We start from the raw sequence: 18,729 nt of genomic DNA, 5'->3' as shown, positions 1-18,729 counted from the left end.
ATCTACCATCGATGACAATGACTCTTCTTACGTCTTCAAATTACCTTCAAATTACGAAAATTATACGGTCTGTTGTAATTCTGATAAATTAATGAAAGTGTTGTTGTTGGCTTTTGGACCATTTGTATTGTTAGGCGGGAAGATTAGGGGATTTAAATTATTTTCTGGTGTACTGATGCTATGTTTGCGGTATTTCGGTGTCGGTAGCCTTGGATCTGGTTCGGAGCAATCTTTTAACCAGTAAGTAATGACTCGTCCCTTCCCCTTTAATTCCACTTCGCCTCTGAGCTCCAAGTCGAACGTTCCAAATTTATCCAATATACATTTCGTTGCTTCAGAAATATGTATGCGTAATGCTATATTTAGAAAGAAGATGAAAGTGAGACTAATATCTCATAATAATGAGTTTGGAATTGATTTCAAATAACGTACGTAGTCCCGAGGATTCCATCCTCGATGCAGTGTTTACTGTATCACCGAAAAGACAATAATGTGGCATTTTTTTGCCAACTACACCTGCGCAAACTGGCCCACTGTGTACGCCAATTCTGACACTGAGTTGCGCATTTTGTTTATGCATTATGGTGAAGGAACGTACAGAAACAAGAATCGCTAGAGCCATTAGGGCAATTTCCCTCGCGTGTTCGTCGCCGTTTCTTTCTGGCAGGCCAGACACCACCATGTATGCATCTCCTATTGTTTCCACCTTAATACATAAAAATGTTATTAATGATGGAAGAATGTCAAAAAATTGTAACAGCTAGGTCAATAAATTTATATTTTTATAAATAAGTAAAAAGAAATAGAATCTAAATGGAGATTTGTTCGCCTGTATTGTAGCATTTTACTTTGAATATCTTGAAGCAGATTTTTATGTGCTCTATCATCAGTTTTTAAATTTTTCACAAATGTATAAATATTTACAATCTAGTGATTATCGTTTGAATGTGATTGACATTGACATTGAAATACCTTGTAAACATCGTAGAATTCGATGATACGATCGAAAGTGCTGTAAAGGTCGTTTAAAAAATCTACCACTTCCATTGGTGTGCTTTGCGCGCAGAGAGCTGTGAAGCCAACTATGTCACTGAAATAAATTGTCACGCACTCGAATTGCTCTGGTTGTACCAGCTCTCTAGCCATTAGTTGACACGCCACTTGTCTATGATATTGTAATTGAAAATGAATATAGAAACTCTCGAAATAAGAAAATAGTGTATGTAGTCTATATTTTTATATTATTAAGTACATTATTACCTTGGAAGCACTTGATACAAAAGTTCTTCGCTACGTCGTTTCTCTAGGCTTAATTGTTCCGTTTTCTCTTCCACGAGGGCTTCTAAATTATTCGCATATTGCTCCATACGCCTCAATAAATCGTCCATTAAATTCTCACAGTAACCCCTGGAAAATTATTACTTTTTTTTTTTAAATATAATGTTCCTCGCAATTTTAAAAGACAAACCTCGTTCGAAGAAACATTTGTATTTTTTAAAAAACTGTATTGGAAAACCTACTTCATAATGCTACGTATAGTTTCGCGAATTGCGTGAAATGTTGGTCGTTCCTCTGGGATTTCGTTCCAGCATTTCTCCATGAGGGATAGGATATCCGGCGGGCAGTCTTTTGGTGTTACTTCCGGTCTGAATGGTGGCATCTCTGAAGCTGCAACGCGGCCGACGATCTTTGTAATATTATAAAATTTTCATTTACTTCGTTAATTATTTTTTTTTTTATACCACGTTTTGAAAATCATACCAAAATTTCTATCATACCTCTTGGGAAGTCATAAACGATTTCACAGATTCATACGGGCCACCACGGATCACAATTTCTTCTAAAATGATCGCGAAACTGTAAACATCCCCTTTTTGAGTCGCTGCGCTGCCAGGTGTCACAGTTAACGGTAAAAGTTCCGGCGCGATCCAAAGTAATTCTGTCCAAACGATAATTTGTAACAGTCAATGATCTTTTATTTGTTTCTCACGAATTGATCTTACTTACTGGTATAATAATTATCGTCCATTATCAAATCAGACGGGGTTGTGAGTGTTTTGAGGCCAAAGTCTGAAATTTTCAAGACGAAACGGCCATCGATCAAGCAATTACAAGACCGAAGCTTTCCATGTGCTGAAACCTCGCTGGCATGGAGATAAGACATTCCCTGTAAATGAAATCATTTTTTTGTATTTCTAAAATTCTAGTAATATCAGAACAGTTTTATTTCAATATTCGAGAATCAGTGATAAGTATGACTGGACTGCGAATGTTTATAGAAATTCAATCAAAGAAAGAAATTGAACCTACATTTTTTTCCCTTTAAATGTTATAATAATTACTTTATACGTTCCAATTCTGCATATTTTTATGCATTTCCTACAAACGTATAAATATCCGCAATCTAAATATAATTGTAAAGAGTGATGTTAAAAATTTGGGAAAGAAGTGTTTTTAGAATTTATTTCTTTTTTTAGAATTTATTTTTGAAAGTAAATTAGCGGTGAAAAGATGTATTATTTGGAATAGAATTTAAATCCTGCTTTAAATTGGATAAAATAAACATGTGATACGACTTTTGCACCTGCTCTACCTTGACGATGTCGTGGATTAAAGACATTCGAAAATTCCAATCTAATTTAATAGCGTCGTTCTCTAGGACATCTTTCAAGGAACCTCGGGGGCAATACTCTGTCAAGATCAACACCGTTGGTGATGGAGAACAGAAGCATGCACCGATAAACCTGAAATTCATTTTTAATATTTCACGTGTAAAATGGTAATTTGTTTTCAATGTTTATAACAAAATCGTCATTTAATATTATATTTATATAGTTGTATCATTATTAATAAATAAAATTATATATAATAATAAAAACCTGACGGTATTTTCTGAAGTAACATCCCGAACTTGTTTAATTTCCCACAACAATTTCTTGGTGACGTCAACTACCTTCTTTTTAGTAATTTTCTTAATAGCCACTCTTTCTCCCTTATAGATTCCAACGGTGGTGAATACTGTAGTTGTAGGTAAGGATTCACAGCTGAATTGTGACTCACGGCGAATATGCTGCTCCAATCCAAAATTCTGTAACGGCAAGACTGATTTTATTACGTTTTCTTTATTTGACTCAGTTGCATTCACCTCGGCTATCGTTTGGTGTAGATTGATCTTCGAAGAGAAAGGTTTCCCTATTTCCAGAAGTAGTTCCTCTGGTCTGATTTTCCAGGACATGTTGTTCAGGTCAGCCGACACTCTCAGATGTCTAAAATATTATAATAATATTATAATTTGCAAGCCGCTGAATTAAATTTAAACTTTCCATTTTCATATCTATATAGTTTCACAATTTTTTACACATATTGTTCGAGTTGAAATTTTAAAATTTTTTTAAACGAAAATTTCCTACCGCAAATGTATTATTATCAATTCTCACGAGAGACCTTTTTTTATAAAAAGTTACAAATTTTTAGAAAAGTTTTTAATTCTTTTGTGTATATAAAAGTGTATAAAAAAATTTTTAACAGGAATATTGTATATTATAATATTCTCAATAATATGGTACATATTTTCTAAATTGTGGTTCTTGTAATCACATTGACGTTATTGATTCAAATAACAAAAAGAGTACTAGCCTGTACAATACACAGATTGCAGTAACAGCAACAAGAAGAAACACAACAAGAGCCAAGCTAGTATACGCGACAAAAGTATAAGCTTCAGTCCTGGATGTGCAAGCAGGATCGTTTCCCAGAAATCCACATTCAGGAATATCAGCAGGGGGGCCTTCTCTTCCTCCAGGCCAATGAATTTTCTTTCCAGTCACAGGATTATATTCTCGATTTAATCCTAAATAGTGCGCGACTACTTCGAACCTGCAAATTTCGAATTCGAGTATTTTTTTCGCCTGAATCTGCAACATAATACCCAATATACAGCACGTGCAGTATGTATATGCTTCATCAAAATTCTGCATGGAATTCAAAGTGAATTCGAAGGTTTCATCGCAATGGCGACGGCATTTGGATCGAATGTATTCAGTTGACTGGTAGAATGGAGGTTGATTAACACGAGCAAACGGGCTCGAGAGAAATGGCTGGCTTAATTGACGCTGACCTTCCCGTGATAGGATCTAAATCCAGGATACTGTAGTCCGCGTCGCGGTCTCCATTGTCATCGATCCTCACGTGCCCAGTAATACCAATGAAGTCTCGGTCCCACATCCTCCTCGTTATCGATATGCCGTCTGTGATATCTCCACCCTCGGACAGAGTTTCGTTCAATGCCATCCCCAGCAAATATACGCCATCATAGAAAGCTCCGATAAAGAAATTTACCTGGGCATAATTTTTATTTAATATTATTTAACGTTGTTGTTTAACGGCCGCTTTCTTCATTATTTTGTAAGTCATTACATCTGTATTACAATTGGGTGAATTTTGCTTGAAAAATTCTTTCTAAACTAAATTAACTTTATACAACATTTATAGATTAATCGACAGAAGTGTTACCTCTTCTCCTTCTGAAAAATAATAATTGTAGTCAGTTTGAGCTCGTTGGCGAACAGTTTCAGCAAAATCTTGAAATCTCGGACTGGTGGGTTGTAAAAGAGACACTCTGAGCAATGCCTCGTACGCTTTCCTAGCGATACTGTCATCCTCATCACGAACTTCCCAATCGTGATCACCCCAGTAAGAACCCTGAATTTTTATCAAAAAGAAAAGAAACACGTTCGTTGTTCTTATATATGGATATAAAACAACATTTCACAATTTCATCAAATTTAAATTTCCAAGTTTTAATCCAAATTAAAGCATTCCAACTTTGAATTTAAATTTGAATTTAGATTGAACATTTTTAACTTTTACGTACATTCACTTTGAGATTAATTTTACTATATTTATTTATATATAGGGTGGCGAGCAGGGCATTGACTGATTTTAATTGTTCTGCATTCTTAAGAATTTATTACAAAAAGCTTTTGCATTATACAAAAAGATTTCTATAATTTTTATAAAAATTTCACACTTAGATCTCTTTGTCATTCCTCTGCTAACTAGCCTATAATTTAAAAATGTTGGAAAGAAAATCTTCAGTTTACTTGAAATATTTCAACGTCAAGGAATGCCCAATCTCCTCTTGTCATTTCTAAATCATGAGCAGCCAACATAAATTTTCTAACCAATGTTCCCCGGACACTAAGAATCAACACTGTCAGAAATGAATTATATGCTAATTAGGAATAAATAAATATATTGATATATTAATTTCAAGGAAGGATTCAGATACATATATGATGTTTACCTCGTGCATACATACTAGCATCACGCAAATAAAAATTATACGACTCGTCCTCGGAATTTCCATCGATTTCTCTTACAAATTTCAACAATCCTTCTTTCCTTAAGCCGTATTCCAAATTTTTCCCAACTGTCCACGAAAATAAATCGGATCTATCCAAGATCAACGCTACGTGCGACCATCCAAATTCTTTAAAAATGCTAGAGAAAACCAATCGAAGTCGACACTGACAATAGGACATCCTTGTGAGCGTTGGATATTTGCTTCTATCCTTGAAAATTCCCTTGAAACAAAAAATTCAAGATTGAGAGATAAATTCCAAGCAATTTTCAGGATAATTTGCAAATTAAGAAACTGAGAGAATTTTCTTTTCTTCAGCTCATAGGAAAGAAAGTTCCTTAAAGTCAATATCTACGTTGATTTCATTTGCTTGTGCATAGAATGCACATATGTAAAAATAAATATTCAAAATGTTGCAATGTTTTAATAACTGAAACAAATATCGATTGTGATTCGATCTCCTTTCGTTACGTTAAAAATATGAATTTATATATAAACGATTGTAGTTTAATCATAAAATTAATCGTGTTTATAAAATTTTAAAGCATCAAATGAAACTAAAATCAGGAAATCAACTGAAAATGAACTTATCACTGCCTGTGATCTTCATTTACTTCGTTTTAGTTTTATATTGGCCGTGTTAACAAGCAAGCGACTAATTAAAAGTTAATGAAGTTGTAAATAGGGATTTTGTATCATGCGAAGCACCTCGTGTTTTTCCTCATGTAACACGTTCGTTACATGTGATAAGCAAATAACATCAATTAACCTAATGAATATGGGAAATATAGTTACAATTTTCTTACCGAGCTTTCATTTTTCCATTTATTGATTCTTCCAAGGATACCCGACGTTACGGATAGTTCTTCTTCTTCTGATGGCGGCTTAATTATTGAAAATATATAATTGGATATTGCCAAAATTGTGTAAATAATTATTAAATATTTAGAGAGCATTATGTTATATAAGAACGATTATTTAGAGATTTGTCATTTGATACAAAAGGATTAATAATTTATTTGCTTTGCGATTAAAATCTAAATGTAAATGCAGAATGTATTTTATGTAGTATATTTTATATATTTGCGGTAATTTGAAAATTCTCAAATTCATTTGCAGTGAATTATGAATGACTGTGAAAAATGGTACTTGGTCACCCATTCCAGTGATTATAGGAGTGTTCCAATAGGCGGCGAGTTTTGCCACAGGTTCCAGGGCGAAAGCACAAGCTGGACCGATAAACGCGATCACGTTCGCCTGGAAATGCATATCGGCAGCTAAACCTGGTGCTGCAGATCCACTGCATGATGGATAGCTGCGAATCATACAATTATAACGTTTATCAATAATTTTAATAAAACAACAATATCGCGTGAGTTAATGGAGCAGAATTATCTCTGATTAATTCATAGTTTTACCTTTTCATAGTTGCATTGCTTATTGCTTAACACAGAGTGTTTTATCAAGAAAGATTAATGAAACAAAATAAACAGTTTGTTTTCTTCTTTTGAAAACATTGAAACTTTCCTTCTTCGAAAAAGCTGTTTTATCGTGTTCTTAATACTTAATGGTGTCTATAATATTGGGTTATTTCATAAATAACGTCGCATTAAATAACAAATATCTTTTTATAAGTAACGAAAATTTTATAAGTAAGGTAAACTTTATAAATATATTGAATAATATATTTATCCATTATTTTGTATTATGACTTTTTCCCATCTTGTGGACAATCGCATGATATACCAAAATTCACTATCCTTCTCAGCAAAAACTGCAGACACATGCATTTTTTGCAAGTCTTTAGAGAATCAAAATCTTTGCCATTAAACGAATTTTGTAATAATTTAAATAAATGATAATCAAGGGAATGTAGATAAGAACTTCCCAGTGAACATTGTCAACATCAAGTCTACCGGGCCGCTTCTGGTGAGAAAACTTAGGTTGAAATCTCCATCATGAAACTTTGTAAACCATCTCTGTACCATTCTTACGTTTACATCATCACCATGAACGCCGCAAATCTTTTTTCTTTGTGCGTTTCCCCCTTTTTTTCGGAAATAAAAAAGCATCATAGTTCGGAAATACGTCTTCTCGTCGCTCGAGATCGCTACAGCAAGATCAAACTAAAAAAAAAAAAAAATGTAATCCTTAATGCTTTCTTTCAACTAACCTTTTAAAGTGTCAACAATTAACATACGATTAAACTTGGTAGGTTAAAAGCACTGGCTCGTCACGGAAAAAACAAAAGACCATCGCCTATTGCGAAAATGAGACATTACTTATGGGAATAAACCCAATATAAATTACAAATCTTTATACGTGACGTATACATAAGTACGTGTAAAAAATGTGAAGAAAGTTGATCCACTTTAACGTGACTTCACAGCCCACTGTTTACTGGCATCTTTCAGGCTCACGTACTTCCTTGTACGCGGGTTTTTTTTTTCTTCCGCAACACGATTCCATCCGAATCAATTCGGAAGGAAAAGGAAGCGTGGGACAATGGGTCGCAGAAATCAAACAATACTGGGAAAAAGAACAGGGGGCAAACGGGTTGATGGATGATCGTGTTCCACCGTGTAAACAGGTCGCGATTGAATTACCGGTCTGAGGGGAGAGAGAAAACGATGGAAACAGGGTGTCCGCATTCTCGGGGAATCCGTGGAACGCGTTCGTAACTCACGTTCGTAACTAGAATGATTGATAATTGTCGGGGGGGAATTGGCAAAGTGCAGTGTCATTCCAAGCGTAAGGAACGACTTGGAAATAATGATAGATTTAATCGTACCGTTGAATAGCCAATAATTGGATCCGCTGTCCGATCCTAGGGATATTATCACGCTCGGTGGTCCTTGCTCTTCGTTCCCTTCGTTAACCAATTGTAACGTGGATTAATTCGTTCGGTTCGATTAGTCTAATTCTATATCGTTCGATTGAAAAGGGGGAAAATGGGGATTTGTTGCCATTTATTAACTCTAGATCTGTTGCAAAGATTTGATGCTTGGTAATTTGTTAGTTAATGTCACGATATCTTTTTATATATTTTTGTCAAAATTTTGAAAAAATTTGGCGTTTCGATAAAGGCGTAATTTTTGTTTCAATGATTTTTTTCTGACTTTTACTGACTTTTACTTTATTCTCGTTTTGCCAAACAGCGATCACACAATCACGGCTTGTTTTTTGCGCAAACGTCTGTCCAATTGGATTAATGTAATGACACGGAAGCGGTGGAAAAGTGAATCAGTTTACACAGAATCACGTGTGGTGTAAACGTTTTATCTAGGACACAGACATTCTTTATTACACGTATAATAATAATTATTTTTCCTATTCTTCTTTTATTTTTCTTTTATTTTACGTAAAAATTGATAGTGGCTGTACAATCATATATATGTTAAGAAATCGAAGATAGAGAAAGCAGTAAGAGATTTTCTGCATTTACCCTACCTTCCTTGCACCTTGCGCAATTTCACATTGTGGATGCTCAGAAAATCGTTTACTTCGGCTAAAGCCAAATCAACGGCTGGGCCGCATCTTTCCAAATCGAAAGGGCTACTTAAATGAGAAGCCATGAGAACCCCGACGTTGTACACTCTCATGGAGTATTCATAATTCGCTGAAAAAATAAATAAAGCTAAATTAATTTCCATTTGGAGAAACACGATAAGTATACTTTCTTTCATCTTTTTTAGTTTTCGTGCAACGTAATTTTTCTCAATTTTTTTTTTTAACTCTATTAACGTCACAGTAATAAAACGCGCAGTAATTTTTATTAACTAGTTATTCAGATTACGTCTATCTGAACTTAATTCTTTTTTTTTTATAATTAGTACAACTTATTAGAATAAATTAATAACAAAAATTCACACTCGGAAGAAGATGTAGTCCATTTTTAGTTTTAATTAATGGCAAAAATTTGGATATATATTTGAACGTGACGCATCAAACAGAAACTGAATCGTGATCCAAACGAAGTAGAAGAAGTCGTTGTTGTGTCAGCCGTCGGAACAAATCGTACAGAAAGTATGGTTATTTCATTCATAAGCGTAACTGTTTGCTACATCGGAAAAAAGAGGGTCGCTAAAAGATTGTACTAATAATATATTTTCATAGTATATTTTCAAGTCTTTCTCTCTTTTACGATCCTTTTTTGCTCTTACATATGTATAGACAGTTAATAACAAGACAGCAATATTTTAAATAAATGTTAAGACTTTATTAGAAATATTTTAATTATCAAAAACACTTACTAATTTATTATTTATTTAAAGAAATGAGATTTTTTTTTTAGTATCTTTGTTCAATGGATATGATTTAAAAAACTTATAATAAAATATTTTAATCTCACCTGGCGTAACGTTGACAGAACCCAAAGTCAGGGAAACCACTGCGATTATTAAAAGCTTCGAACTCACGAATAGCACTTGTTTACGTAAAGTATTCTCCATTCTTTTCTATTGCAATTATTTTAACGACACGAAACGTTACACTCGGTTAGCATGATTCAATTATATCAGAAAACAATTCAAATTAAATAGTCACGATTCAAAAGAATTGACTTTTTATTGGACTGGCGTAACTCTATTACAACTTTTGCAAAGCGTATCACGTGACGCAACGGTCGGCTAGAGCACATCTAAACCATTCCCGAAGAAGATTCACCCTTATATACCGATTGATATAAAGCGTTCGTATCAATTTGTTAAACATTTGTTGCAAAATTTAATGTCTTCGATGTTAGCATGCGTGTAGCCGTTTGTTCGGTGAATCACGGTGGATTATGATAAATTCATGCTGTGTCACGAGCAAAATAAACTGGAATATATTCATTTCGAAGATTTGGTACATGCGCCCTGATGATTAAAGCAGACCATGCCTGTTGCTTCTACGCATGCTTCGTCTTCTGAACCTCCTTTCGATGTTTTATTCAAAGGACACTTGTTTTCTTATAAAATAATGTTATATACAAAATATCGTTTACTATTGTTTGCTTCTGCAATATCCTTTTTATCATTATCCAGAGATAGCAGACTATTTATTTCCATTTGCTCGAAGAACTTCGATACTTCCCAGATGAATATTCTTTCTCCTCTTGAGCGACGAGTTCTTCGTCCAAGAGAAGCTCAAAATTGCCCAGTGCTTCCGGTGGTGGGCATTTGTTCCATTTCACGCTATGAACAACCGTATTTTGATCGAAGTTGTAAACGGCTTTTTAAAAAATAAATGTGAGACTCACTCTGGTACACCGTCGGGTGGTACGACGATTGAAATTATGTTGTCGATTAATTTGTATTTTAAGATTCGATCGTTCACTGTGGTGGAGGTCAGTGACGGAGATGCGTTCACCTGCAGAATAGTAGGAAAGGTTAGTTAGCGCAAGAAGAAATAAGATAAATAATATTAAACACTACACTATCTATCATTATATATTAACTAGACAGTAATATAATATAAGTCTCAACTAAATAACTGAAAAGATTATTAAGAAATTGAGAAACCTCTATGAGCCACGGTTTTAGATCATTGTCAATGATGATATCGTAACCATAGCACTCGAAGCAGTGGCGATCGTTCGCCATAACGGGGGCGACAGCTTTCAAAGAATGTATAATACACCAAATGATGTTCGCGAACAGCTTTTCCGTGACCGCTTTCCCGCGCGTGCTCTCCAAGTACAATCTCAAATTATGAACACTCAATTTACCACCATGCTTGCTGTTATACTCTTCCTGCAATAGATTCATATATTTTTTATCGAAATTTGTTATATCCATAAAAATATAGATTCTTCTTTCTTTCTTTCTTTAAAAAAGTCCACTTACACCATGCTTTTGCACAGATACGTTCGTAAGATGGGCATACATGTTGTCTAATTCTTGAATACTAGTGTCGTACTTGACTGTACAAAATCGACAAAATCCTAGTTTGAATAGATACGCTTTCAATGGCCGAAAAGAGGTAATGAGGACGTATAAACGGAGATCGAATTTTTTTCCTCCTATTAAAAGCGGGTTGTCGATGTACCTATATATTTATTTCGAAAATAGAAAAATATTCTTCATTTTGATACTTTAATATTACTAATTGAGAAGCTTTCTGTGGAAAAGATGGATAATCGCGAGGCAAAGTCAGCGAATTATGTTTATGAAGTTAATCTTTTTTTTTTATAAAGCTTCTCAATTTTAACGTAAAATAACGCTAAATAAACTGTATTACCTAGATATCACATATGACTCTTTCGTTAAATTTGGATTAAATGGGTTTTTTGCTTCTCGAGACCATTTCTTAAGTTTGCTCAATTTATTGATTAGAAATATTCCAGTACCCTGTGATTTGCCGCACGGTTTCATGATCCATGTGCTTTGTGGTGACTTCCGATATTCTTCCACGAACATATTATAGTCTAATTGAAAGAATTAATTTTGCTTTAACACATTAATATTTAGAAACTGTAGTGTGGGACATATTGTGTGCATTTTTTTAATATGTTGAAATAAATGTTATAATTGGTAGAAAGATATATTATACTTATAAAAAATATTGTAGATACCATATTTGTACTATGCTATATTAATAATAATAATAATAATATAATTTACCTGCCGGTAAGACGAACGTGACAGGTATGAAATCGAGATAAAGATATTTTCCTGGGCCATCCCCTCTTTCTGCCAGAGGATTTCCTTCCCGTTCCAATTCCTTCCGGTAGCGTTTTATATTTTTTACCAATAGATCCTTTCGTGTTAGTTCGTAATGATTTGGGAAATGATTGATCAGTCTAAAAGTAATAACATACTGTTTGAATACTTATCTATCATAAGAAACTTTTATATTATTTTATTAAAAAATTGATATTTAACTGTTTGTCGTCCATTCTATATCCGGTTTCCACGCTGAATATGTTTCTGCATGATTGAGTGACCGCCCTAAAATAATTTAAAAAATTTACATGACCTGACTGAATGTCTAACTTTTTTAAATAGTGTACAGATTTTTTGATAAGTGAAATTAAAAAATGTCACTTTTATATACTAGTTTTCAATATTTGAATAATATAATTCTATTTTTTATTTTTTTCTATATTGAGAAATGAGAAGCAATTGTTACCAATAGAAATTCCAATCATCCTCCGGGCCAACTTGAACCCATCCCCTCTTCTCGAAGTTATGTACTATTACAGATTTATCCACGTCCGTACAAAACGTCACTTTCGTCTTGTCCGTTCCACTTGCCGATACTCTGTAAATGTTTAGAACTTTTCTAAAAGAAAAAGAAAAAATAAGGCTAATCACTAGCATTGAAACAATCCCTTTCTCCTTTTATGCGATAATTCGTTTCGACTGGCTTGATGTTCCTTTTTATGCTCCTTTGGACATTGAATTGCATTCTTTTTTGTTTTTGTTTACCTGCTATGATTGATATGATTTGATACGCTTAAATTTGTAACACGTTTATTCTCTGCTACTGTACCGGACGCCATAGTTTCTGATATTGAGAGTTAGATCGATTCATCGTGGATACAAGGAAACGTGGCAACAAAGAAACGGTAAAAACGAATCAAGAATAAAATTAAAGCCAAAGAACTGGCTTGGTTGTTCTTTTACATTAGCTTACATTATTAGCTTGTATTATAATTATTAATATTATTACTTTTACTTTTCTATCAAACGTAATTATTGTTTATTTGAAATTTATATATTACATAGCATATACATATGTAATGTAACATGTATTTTAAATATTCAAGTTTTGACCATATAAAAGAGACTAAAAAGAAAGTTATGTTGTATAGATTGTCGCCAATTGTAGAATTTAGCCAATTTGTAGAATTTAAATTTAAAGACTGTCACTATTTATAAAAAACTTACAAATTATATTCATTTTCTTATTGTATCATTAAATACGATATCTCTTTGGAAAATACGGTTTTCGTTATTGAGAGCTCTTTTTTGACTTTCTTCTAAAATATTTAATTTCAATTTATATCAGATATCTGAAACTATTTCAATGAATTTCTCCATTTCATGTAACGAAACATAATTATATATAATACTGTTAAGATTAACCTAAAAGGCTTAATGTTATCCTACATTAAAATTAACAATATTTATATTTGTAAATTTCTAATTAAATCGGCCAATCATTTTACCTTCTTGCCATGTATGCTCGTATTATAATATATTGCCACTCTTAAATTGATCATAATTTCAAAAAATTTGACCGTTTCTATTACACGGCAATTCTTGAAAAAAAAAAAAAAAAAAATGTTTGGTTATACCGTGACAAATTGACATTCGATCTATTAGTTCCATTAGAAGACAATCACCTGATTTCTGTGTTTATCTAAGTATATAATAGTTTCTATGTTTATTGGTAAGTGCGTTTACTTACCAATAGTTTTATTTTTGTTTTCATATTATTCGACTGGACATTAAAGTTCGTTGACTTTGTTCAGTCAAAGGCGTTTGTTATGATTTCAATGATTCTTTTCAGAAAAATAGAAAAATCCATTAGTTAAAAGAAATGCAACAAGCCTGATTATGACTGAATATAATATACATACATACGTAGATATATATTTGTTCATTCATGTTCCAGTAATTTTCAAGAAAATATTCTTGTCAAAAAAAAAAAAAAAAAAAAATGCCAGTTGACACGCGCATACATAACGTCTGAAATATAATTGAAAAGTTATTAGCACAAAGGTTCTGATTGAAGACAATTTTGAAGGACGTAACTTGAAACAATTATGTATGTGTGAAAAGAGTGTATCGATTTCGATTCTACAAAACTGATATTACATTTGATCTATTATGCTATTATTATAAGATCTGTTATTATATCCGTATATTTCAGGACATTTTTGATCCTGAAATGTACGGATATATATCGAAAGTTGATATGTTTACATCTTTCTGTTGTTGGGCATTTTCGTTTGAAATGTAAACACAAACAAATGAAAAAAGCAACTTTTCAGATCAGAGCGTTAAAGATCCAGTGAACTAGAATTTTCAATTTCTGTCGTTTCGTTTGAATGATTTTCTGGAAAGAAAATAAAATAAATAGCCATTGATAATATATTAGTTACACATTTACCTGATTAATATCTGATTAGTACAAAAACAATGTATTGTAACCTACACGTAACTACCATGGAGCCGTTATCGATATACATAATATTGATACTGTAGAGTCGGAATCAAAATCGATATAAATCAGAGCCTCCTTCACTCGTAACTGGTTCAAAATCATTTCAGCTTTAATATATTTTATGAATTTTAAATATTTTAAGCATTTTGAGAACTGAGACCAATGAGACAATCCTATCTTTTATTCTATTAAATATTCGTAACTTTAACAACAACCGGTGCAAGCAGACAGTATAAAGCAGAGTTGGCTATCTAGCCCACGAGCTCCTGCCCCTACTTTTCTGGTCGCTGGCACTATCCCCTCCGTTGCATTGATCTCTCCACCTGCTATATAGCTGACGAGAGAATAGGGTTCATGAACGGTAAAAAGATGCAATGGACAGGTCGATTTAGTGAAGAAATCGATGCAGTGAAGGGATAGCGACCAGGAAAGTAGGGGCAAAGGTTCTCGGGCCGTTAGTCAGCCAGCTGTGGTATAGAGCAATTTACATATAAATACACACGCGTTTCACATACAGGTTTCAAACACGCGTAACGTTTCAACGAGAAAGACGGATACAACCGTTCAATTTCTTCGACAAAAAGAAAAAAAGAAAGAGTAATCTCACAATTATAACGCTGCAAATTACGCGTGTAACAAATAATTTTATTGCTTTGGAATATCTTTTTCGACTATCGTCCTGTGATTGATTTGTGATACTTTACACTGATTTATTGACTAATTTTTCGCATCGAACAACTGACTTTTGGACTTTGACAAGGTATATAATAAAAAAGAAGTGTTATATTCAAAAAGATGTAGTGTACAAAGGGTTCGAGCTTTTTGTAAATACTTCGTGGTTCATTATTAGTACCATTGTTGATGGTTGGAAACATTTTTCAATTAACATTTTAAATAAATAGTTTCCAGTGTTCTGTACGCGTCGGATGCACGGTTAAAAATATCGTTTTGTTTTGTTGAATTAATGTGAATTAAATGTTAAAAGCGAGTCACAAAGAGACGATTATTGCTCGTGTGCCGGAAATTAAACGTTGCTTGAAAGTACCGAAAGCGTCGCGGCTGTATGTCGCGTGAAGGAATTTGTGTCATGAATTTACGATTCGAAATGAATCTTTCGTTAATTATATATTTATTAACACTTCCACGGACACGTTTTAGAAAGTATCGATTAAAATCGAATCGTTTTCGAAGTTTGCGTGTTTTGATTGCTATAATAAAGTATTTGTAATGGGTATATTTTATGAGGGATATACAAATTGTATCGTGTGTATATGTGTATGTTTGTTGTTATTTTGTTTTTATCGTTGATTTTAATATTGAGTGATAAACATTGAGTTTTTTCAATAGGAATAGAAAATCAAAATGTCTAATCCTTCATCATCATCTGGTAATTCTGGTAATTCTGGTAATGTTCAACCTAATAATTCTGATAATGTTCAACCTGGCAGTCAACGCATAACGCGAAGAATAACTGTAATTAATAGTTTTGCTCCTGGTGAATGCACTTGTCACAGACCAAGTGGTATCGTAGTCTGCAATGCTTGTGGTTTTTCTGAACCTGGCAGAATACGTTATTCCTGTCCTGTTCACCATCGGGTTTGTTATCCTTAATATATCATACTTTTTAAATAAAGTGTGAGTCAAAACAAACTACTTGCACTTTATAATTATGAGCTAATGTCTCTTGATTGATTATTTTTTTTTTTCTTCCAGATTATTTTTGTGACTGATATAATAGAATGTTCCAAATGTAAAGCTCATCTTGATTCATTGAGTGAGATATAAAAAGATTAGGTTCTGTATGACTATGGTTTTTTTAAAAAAATTAAAATAATTTTATCATTGATATATATAACGTGTATGTGCATATGTATATACTAACTGTATTAAGTTATTGTGACAGATGTTGGAAGAAAGGACAAATATAGACTGATTTAATTAAGATGTCATTTATTTTTATACCAAACTAATAAATTCATGAGTGTGAAAACCAGCTAGGAAAACCAGGTGTTTTGTTCTTTTCTGAAAATTCACGAAAGTTGTCCTCCAAATTTTGTGATATTTTTGCATTAATATCTTCTTGATCTTTAGGGATTATATCAGGGAATGTGAATGTTTCAGTTTTAGGCTGAAATGATATAAAATGTATATTACAATATTTTTGTTATCTTTCTGTTTAAAATTGAGTTTTTTTTCTTTAATACTTACTAGAGCTACGTAAGCTATTTTTACATCATCATCTTTAACAACAAATTTAGAACCATGAGGGATATAAGTTTTTCCAAGAGCAATTCTCATATTCACATACACAGGATGTACGTTATAAATTTTTTCTAAATAATTTCTCACATCAAATCTTGTCATTTCCATTGAACAGTGAAACTCTATTATATTTTTTGGTTGATTATGTTCTGGTTTTACGAGCTTCAACCAAAAGTTTGGAAGATATATTCTTCGTTGTGGGTTACCTTTCTGATACAAGGGATACCTATAATGATAGACAAGGCGATGAATTCAATAAATAAAATAAAATATAAAATCAATATATAAAATAAAATATAAAATAATCGTTACACAATTGATCTTGTTACTTTTTCTTTCCAATGTACTTTCAGTTTTATCCCTTTGTAAAGATAATGTACACTTACCAACGGGTAGACATTTTGTTCCGTTAAAAAGATTCAAAATTTCCGTGCAACGATAATAAACCTTTTTAGAATATCAAACGTACACATTTGAAAAATATTACATGTAAATAAAATTCTCTAATCAATACCGAAGAGGTTATGTTATGTTATAGATAACGAGGTTACGTCTATGCATGTAGTTTCGCTGATTCAAGTCAGATGGCGAGGATCATCTTGAATTTGAAATTTAGAAATAAGCTTAATGTTTATATTAATTTATTTCTTTTCACGATATTGTGTTGTAATATTTCTACATATAATAATGTTCTTAATATTTTCATTATTGATCTTTCAGTAACGTAAAGCAATTGAATGAGTTTGATTGAAACTGGAATTTTCTTCCGTTTAAATTTCTCGTTCGTTCGCGGTCTAACAGAGTCGAGATTAGTAACTGATTCGATAATCGAATTCAACGAAACGTTCAGCTTTTGAACCGATTCAGTGCTGTAAAACGACGTCCAAGTGCATATTTCGGCAATGACTACTTTCTTCGGCTAAATTGACAAGAATATGGTTCACGAAATTGTTTCGCAAATGCAGAACGGTGTTTTGAGGACGAGGCGCGTGTGAGACTATTGTTGTTATTTTCACAGAGCGAAAGTACTCTAGAATTTCGGTTGGTGACATTTTGAAATCGAAGATGAGCTGCGATTTGCTACCGGAATGGCTAAATCTTTTCCTGGACGACGTGGAAACTACTTTGTGCTTGCCGATATTGATTATTATGGTTCTATGCACCATTCAGTTCATAATTAATCATACTATGGACATTGGACTTACCGTGTATCAGAACATTATGCAAAAGTCAGATGAAGACGTGGAGGCAGTTGAGGAGGAGAGGAGCGAGAATTTAATGAGCAAGATCACAGGTCTTTTTTTTCTTCTTAGATTTAAATACGTCCAAATTGTACACACACAATGTATATAGTAATATAAATATCAAATAATTACTTTTCACGTAGGGTGTTTATGCAACATTTGCGGTTTTAATAATCCCAAATCGAACGAGGGCCAAGCGTCATCGTTGGTTAGATCAAATTCGCAAGAGGAGGAGTGGGATTATTGCGACGAGGACGATTGCGAGGACAAGTAACGAATGTCAAAAATGTGACAAATTCCAGGAGAAACTGAAAGACTTCGTCGTCGATAAGTACTGTAGCGAAACTTTTATATTGCATGCATCTCAAATACGTTAATAAACGAAAAATTAATAAACAGCATGATGAAGTTGGTAGAGAAAGGGGAAGCAAGAACGGGTCAAAATTATAAAAAGGTATTTTCTTGCAAACGCAGGTGAAGATCTACATTATTAAGAAATAAAATTTTGGGCCTCTTAAAGTAATCTCGGGTTATTTGGCTTTTTCTTCCTTTTTTTTTTTTTTATAGTGGTTATTGTTACAATTATAAAATGTAAACAGGTAAAAAGAAGAAACCTACATGTGAACCAAACGAGAGATTGCGATGTCTTTTTGTAGAATTCAAAAAGGAGAAAGAAGTTTCTTTCTGAATTGTTGACAACTTCTTAGC

The 18,729-nt window shown here is 33.0% G+C and overlaps 5 protein-coding genes and 1 long non-coding RNA gene across 10 annotated transcripts; 2 read left to right on the top strand and 4 right to left on the bottom strand.

The window, feature by feature from the left end:
• Nucleotides 1-46: 46 nt before the first annotated feature.
• LOC122529813 (atrial natriuretic peptide receptor 1) lies at nt 47-9,817 on the bottom strand. Of its 2 annotated transcripts, XM_043656264.1 has the most exons (19): nt 9,714-9,817; nt 8,813-8,981; nt 6,512-6,677; nt 6,169-6,246; nt 5,306-5,585; nt 5,103-5,212; nt 4,513-4,701; nt 4,118-4,338; nt 3,637-3,876; nt 3,146-3,266; nt 2,880-3,088; nt 2,594-2,744; nt 2,008-2,167; nt 1,779-1,939; nt 1,521-1,687; nt 1,261-1,407; nt 973-1,165; nt 433-706; nt 47-356 (listed from the first exon to the last, which is right to left on the bottom strand). In XM_043656264.1, the coding sequence occupies exons 1-19, from the start codon at nt 9,811-9,813 to the stop codon at nt 61-63; spliced, it is 3,432 nt and encodes a 1,143-aa protein (XP_043512199.1). In that variant the 5' UTR covers nt 9,814-9,817; the 3' UTR covers nt 47-60. The 2 variants fall into 2 exon arrangements, with proteins under 2 accessions (XP_043512199.1, XP_043512198.1); XM_043656263.1 differs by having other exon boundaries at nt 2,880-3,266.
• LOC122529838 lies at nt 7,109-8,062 on the bottom strand. The gene is made up of 3 exons (XR_006306864.1): nt 7,704-8,062; nt 7,563-7,621; nt 7,109-7,472 (listed from the first exon to the last, which is right to left on the bottom strand). It is a non-coding gene; the product is annotated as an uncharacterized LOC122529838 (long non-coding RNA).
• A 493-nt stretch (nt 9,818-10,310) lies between the features above and the next one.
• On the bottom strand, nt 10,311-12,845 carry LOC122529819 (probable tubulin polyglutamylase TTLL1). Of its 2 annotated transcripts, XM_043656274.1 has the most exons (9): nt 12,772-12,845; nt 12,473-12,625; nt 12,226-12,291; nt 11,965-12,143; nt 11,582-11,768; nt 11,188-11,389; nt 10,864-11,094; nt 10,602-10,711; nt 10,311-10,536 (listed from the first exon to the last, which is right to left on the bottom strand). In XM_043656274.1, the coding sequence occupies exons 1-9, from the start codon at nt 12,843-12,845 to the stop codon at nt 10,401-10,403; spliced, it is 1,338 nt and encodes a 445-aa protein (XP_043512209.1). In that variant the 3' UTR covers nt 10,311-10,400. The 2 variants fall into 2 exon arrangements, with proteins under 2 accessions (XP_043512209.1, XP_043512210.1); XM_043656275.1 differs by lacking the exon at nt 12,772-12,845 and having other exon boundaries at nt 11,582-11,747; nt 12,473-12,744.
• Nucleotides 12,846-14,924: 2,079 nt separating this feature from the next.
• Nucleotides 14,925-16,518, top strand: LOC122529845. Of its 3 annotated transcripts, none has more exons than XM_043656317.1 (3): nt 14,925-14,987; nt 15,863-16,111; nt 16,229-16,518. In XM_043656317.1, the coding sequence occupies exons 2-3, from the start codon at nt 15,878-15,880 to the stop codon at nt 16,298-16,300; spliced, it is 306 nt and encodes a 101-aa protein (XP_043512252.1). In that variant the 5' UTR covers nt 14,925-14,987; nt 15,863-15,877; the 3' UTR covers nt 16,301-16,518. The 3 variants fall into 3 exon arrangements, with proteins under 3 accessions (XP_043512252.1, XP_043512250.1, XP_043512251.1); XM_043656315.1 differs by lacking the exon at nt 14,925-14,987 and adding an exon at nt 14,999-15,275; XM_043656316.1 differs by lacking the exon at nt 14,925-14,987 and adding an exon at nt 15,445-15,790.
• LOC122529844 (probable 39S ribosomal protein L23, mitochondrial) lies at nt 16,449-17,347 on the bottom strand. Its single transcript, XM_043656313.1, has 3 exons — nt 17,164-17,347; nt 16,724-17,003; nt 16,449-16,643 (listed from the first exon to the last, which is right to left on the bottom strand). Exons 1-3 carry the CDS (start codon nt 17,175-17,177, stop codon nt 16,491-16,493), a joined length of 447 nt encoding a protein of 148 aa, XP_043512248.1. The 5' UTR covers nt 17,178-17,347; the 3' UTR covers nt 16,449-16,490.
• Nucleotides 17,348-17,517: 170 nt separating this feature from the next.
• LOC122529842 lies at nt 17,518-18,454 on the top strand. The gene is made up of 2 exons (XM_043656311.1): nt 17,518-18,071; nt 18,165-18,454. The coding sequence occupies exons 1-2, from the start codon at nt 17,843-17,845 to the stop codon at nt 18,293-18,295; spliced, it is 360 nt and encodes a 119-aa protein (XP_043512246.1). The 5' UTR covers nt 17,518-17,842; the 3' UTR covers nt 18,296-18,454.
• The last annotated feature ends 275 nt before the right edge of the window (nt 18,455-18,729 follow it).

The sequence above is a fragment of the Frieseomelitta varia genome, unplaced genomic scaffold, assembly GCF_011392965.1.
Source record: "Frieseomelitta varia isolate USP_RPSP 00005682 unplaced genomic scaffold, Fvar_1.2 scaffold_310, whole genome shotgun sequence".
NCBI classification, from domain to species: domain Eukaryota; kingdom Metazoa; phylum Arthropoda; class Insecta; order Hymenoptera; family Apidae; genus Frieseomelitta; species Frieseomelitta varia.
The sequence above is the reverse complement of the archived record's forward strand: the minus strand, read 5'-3'. Positions and strand labels throughout refer to the sequence as shown.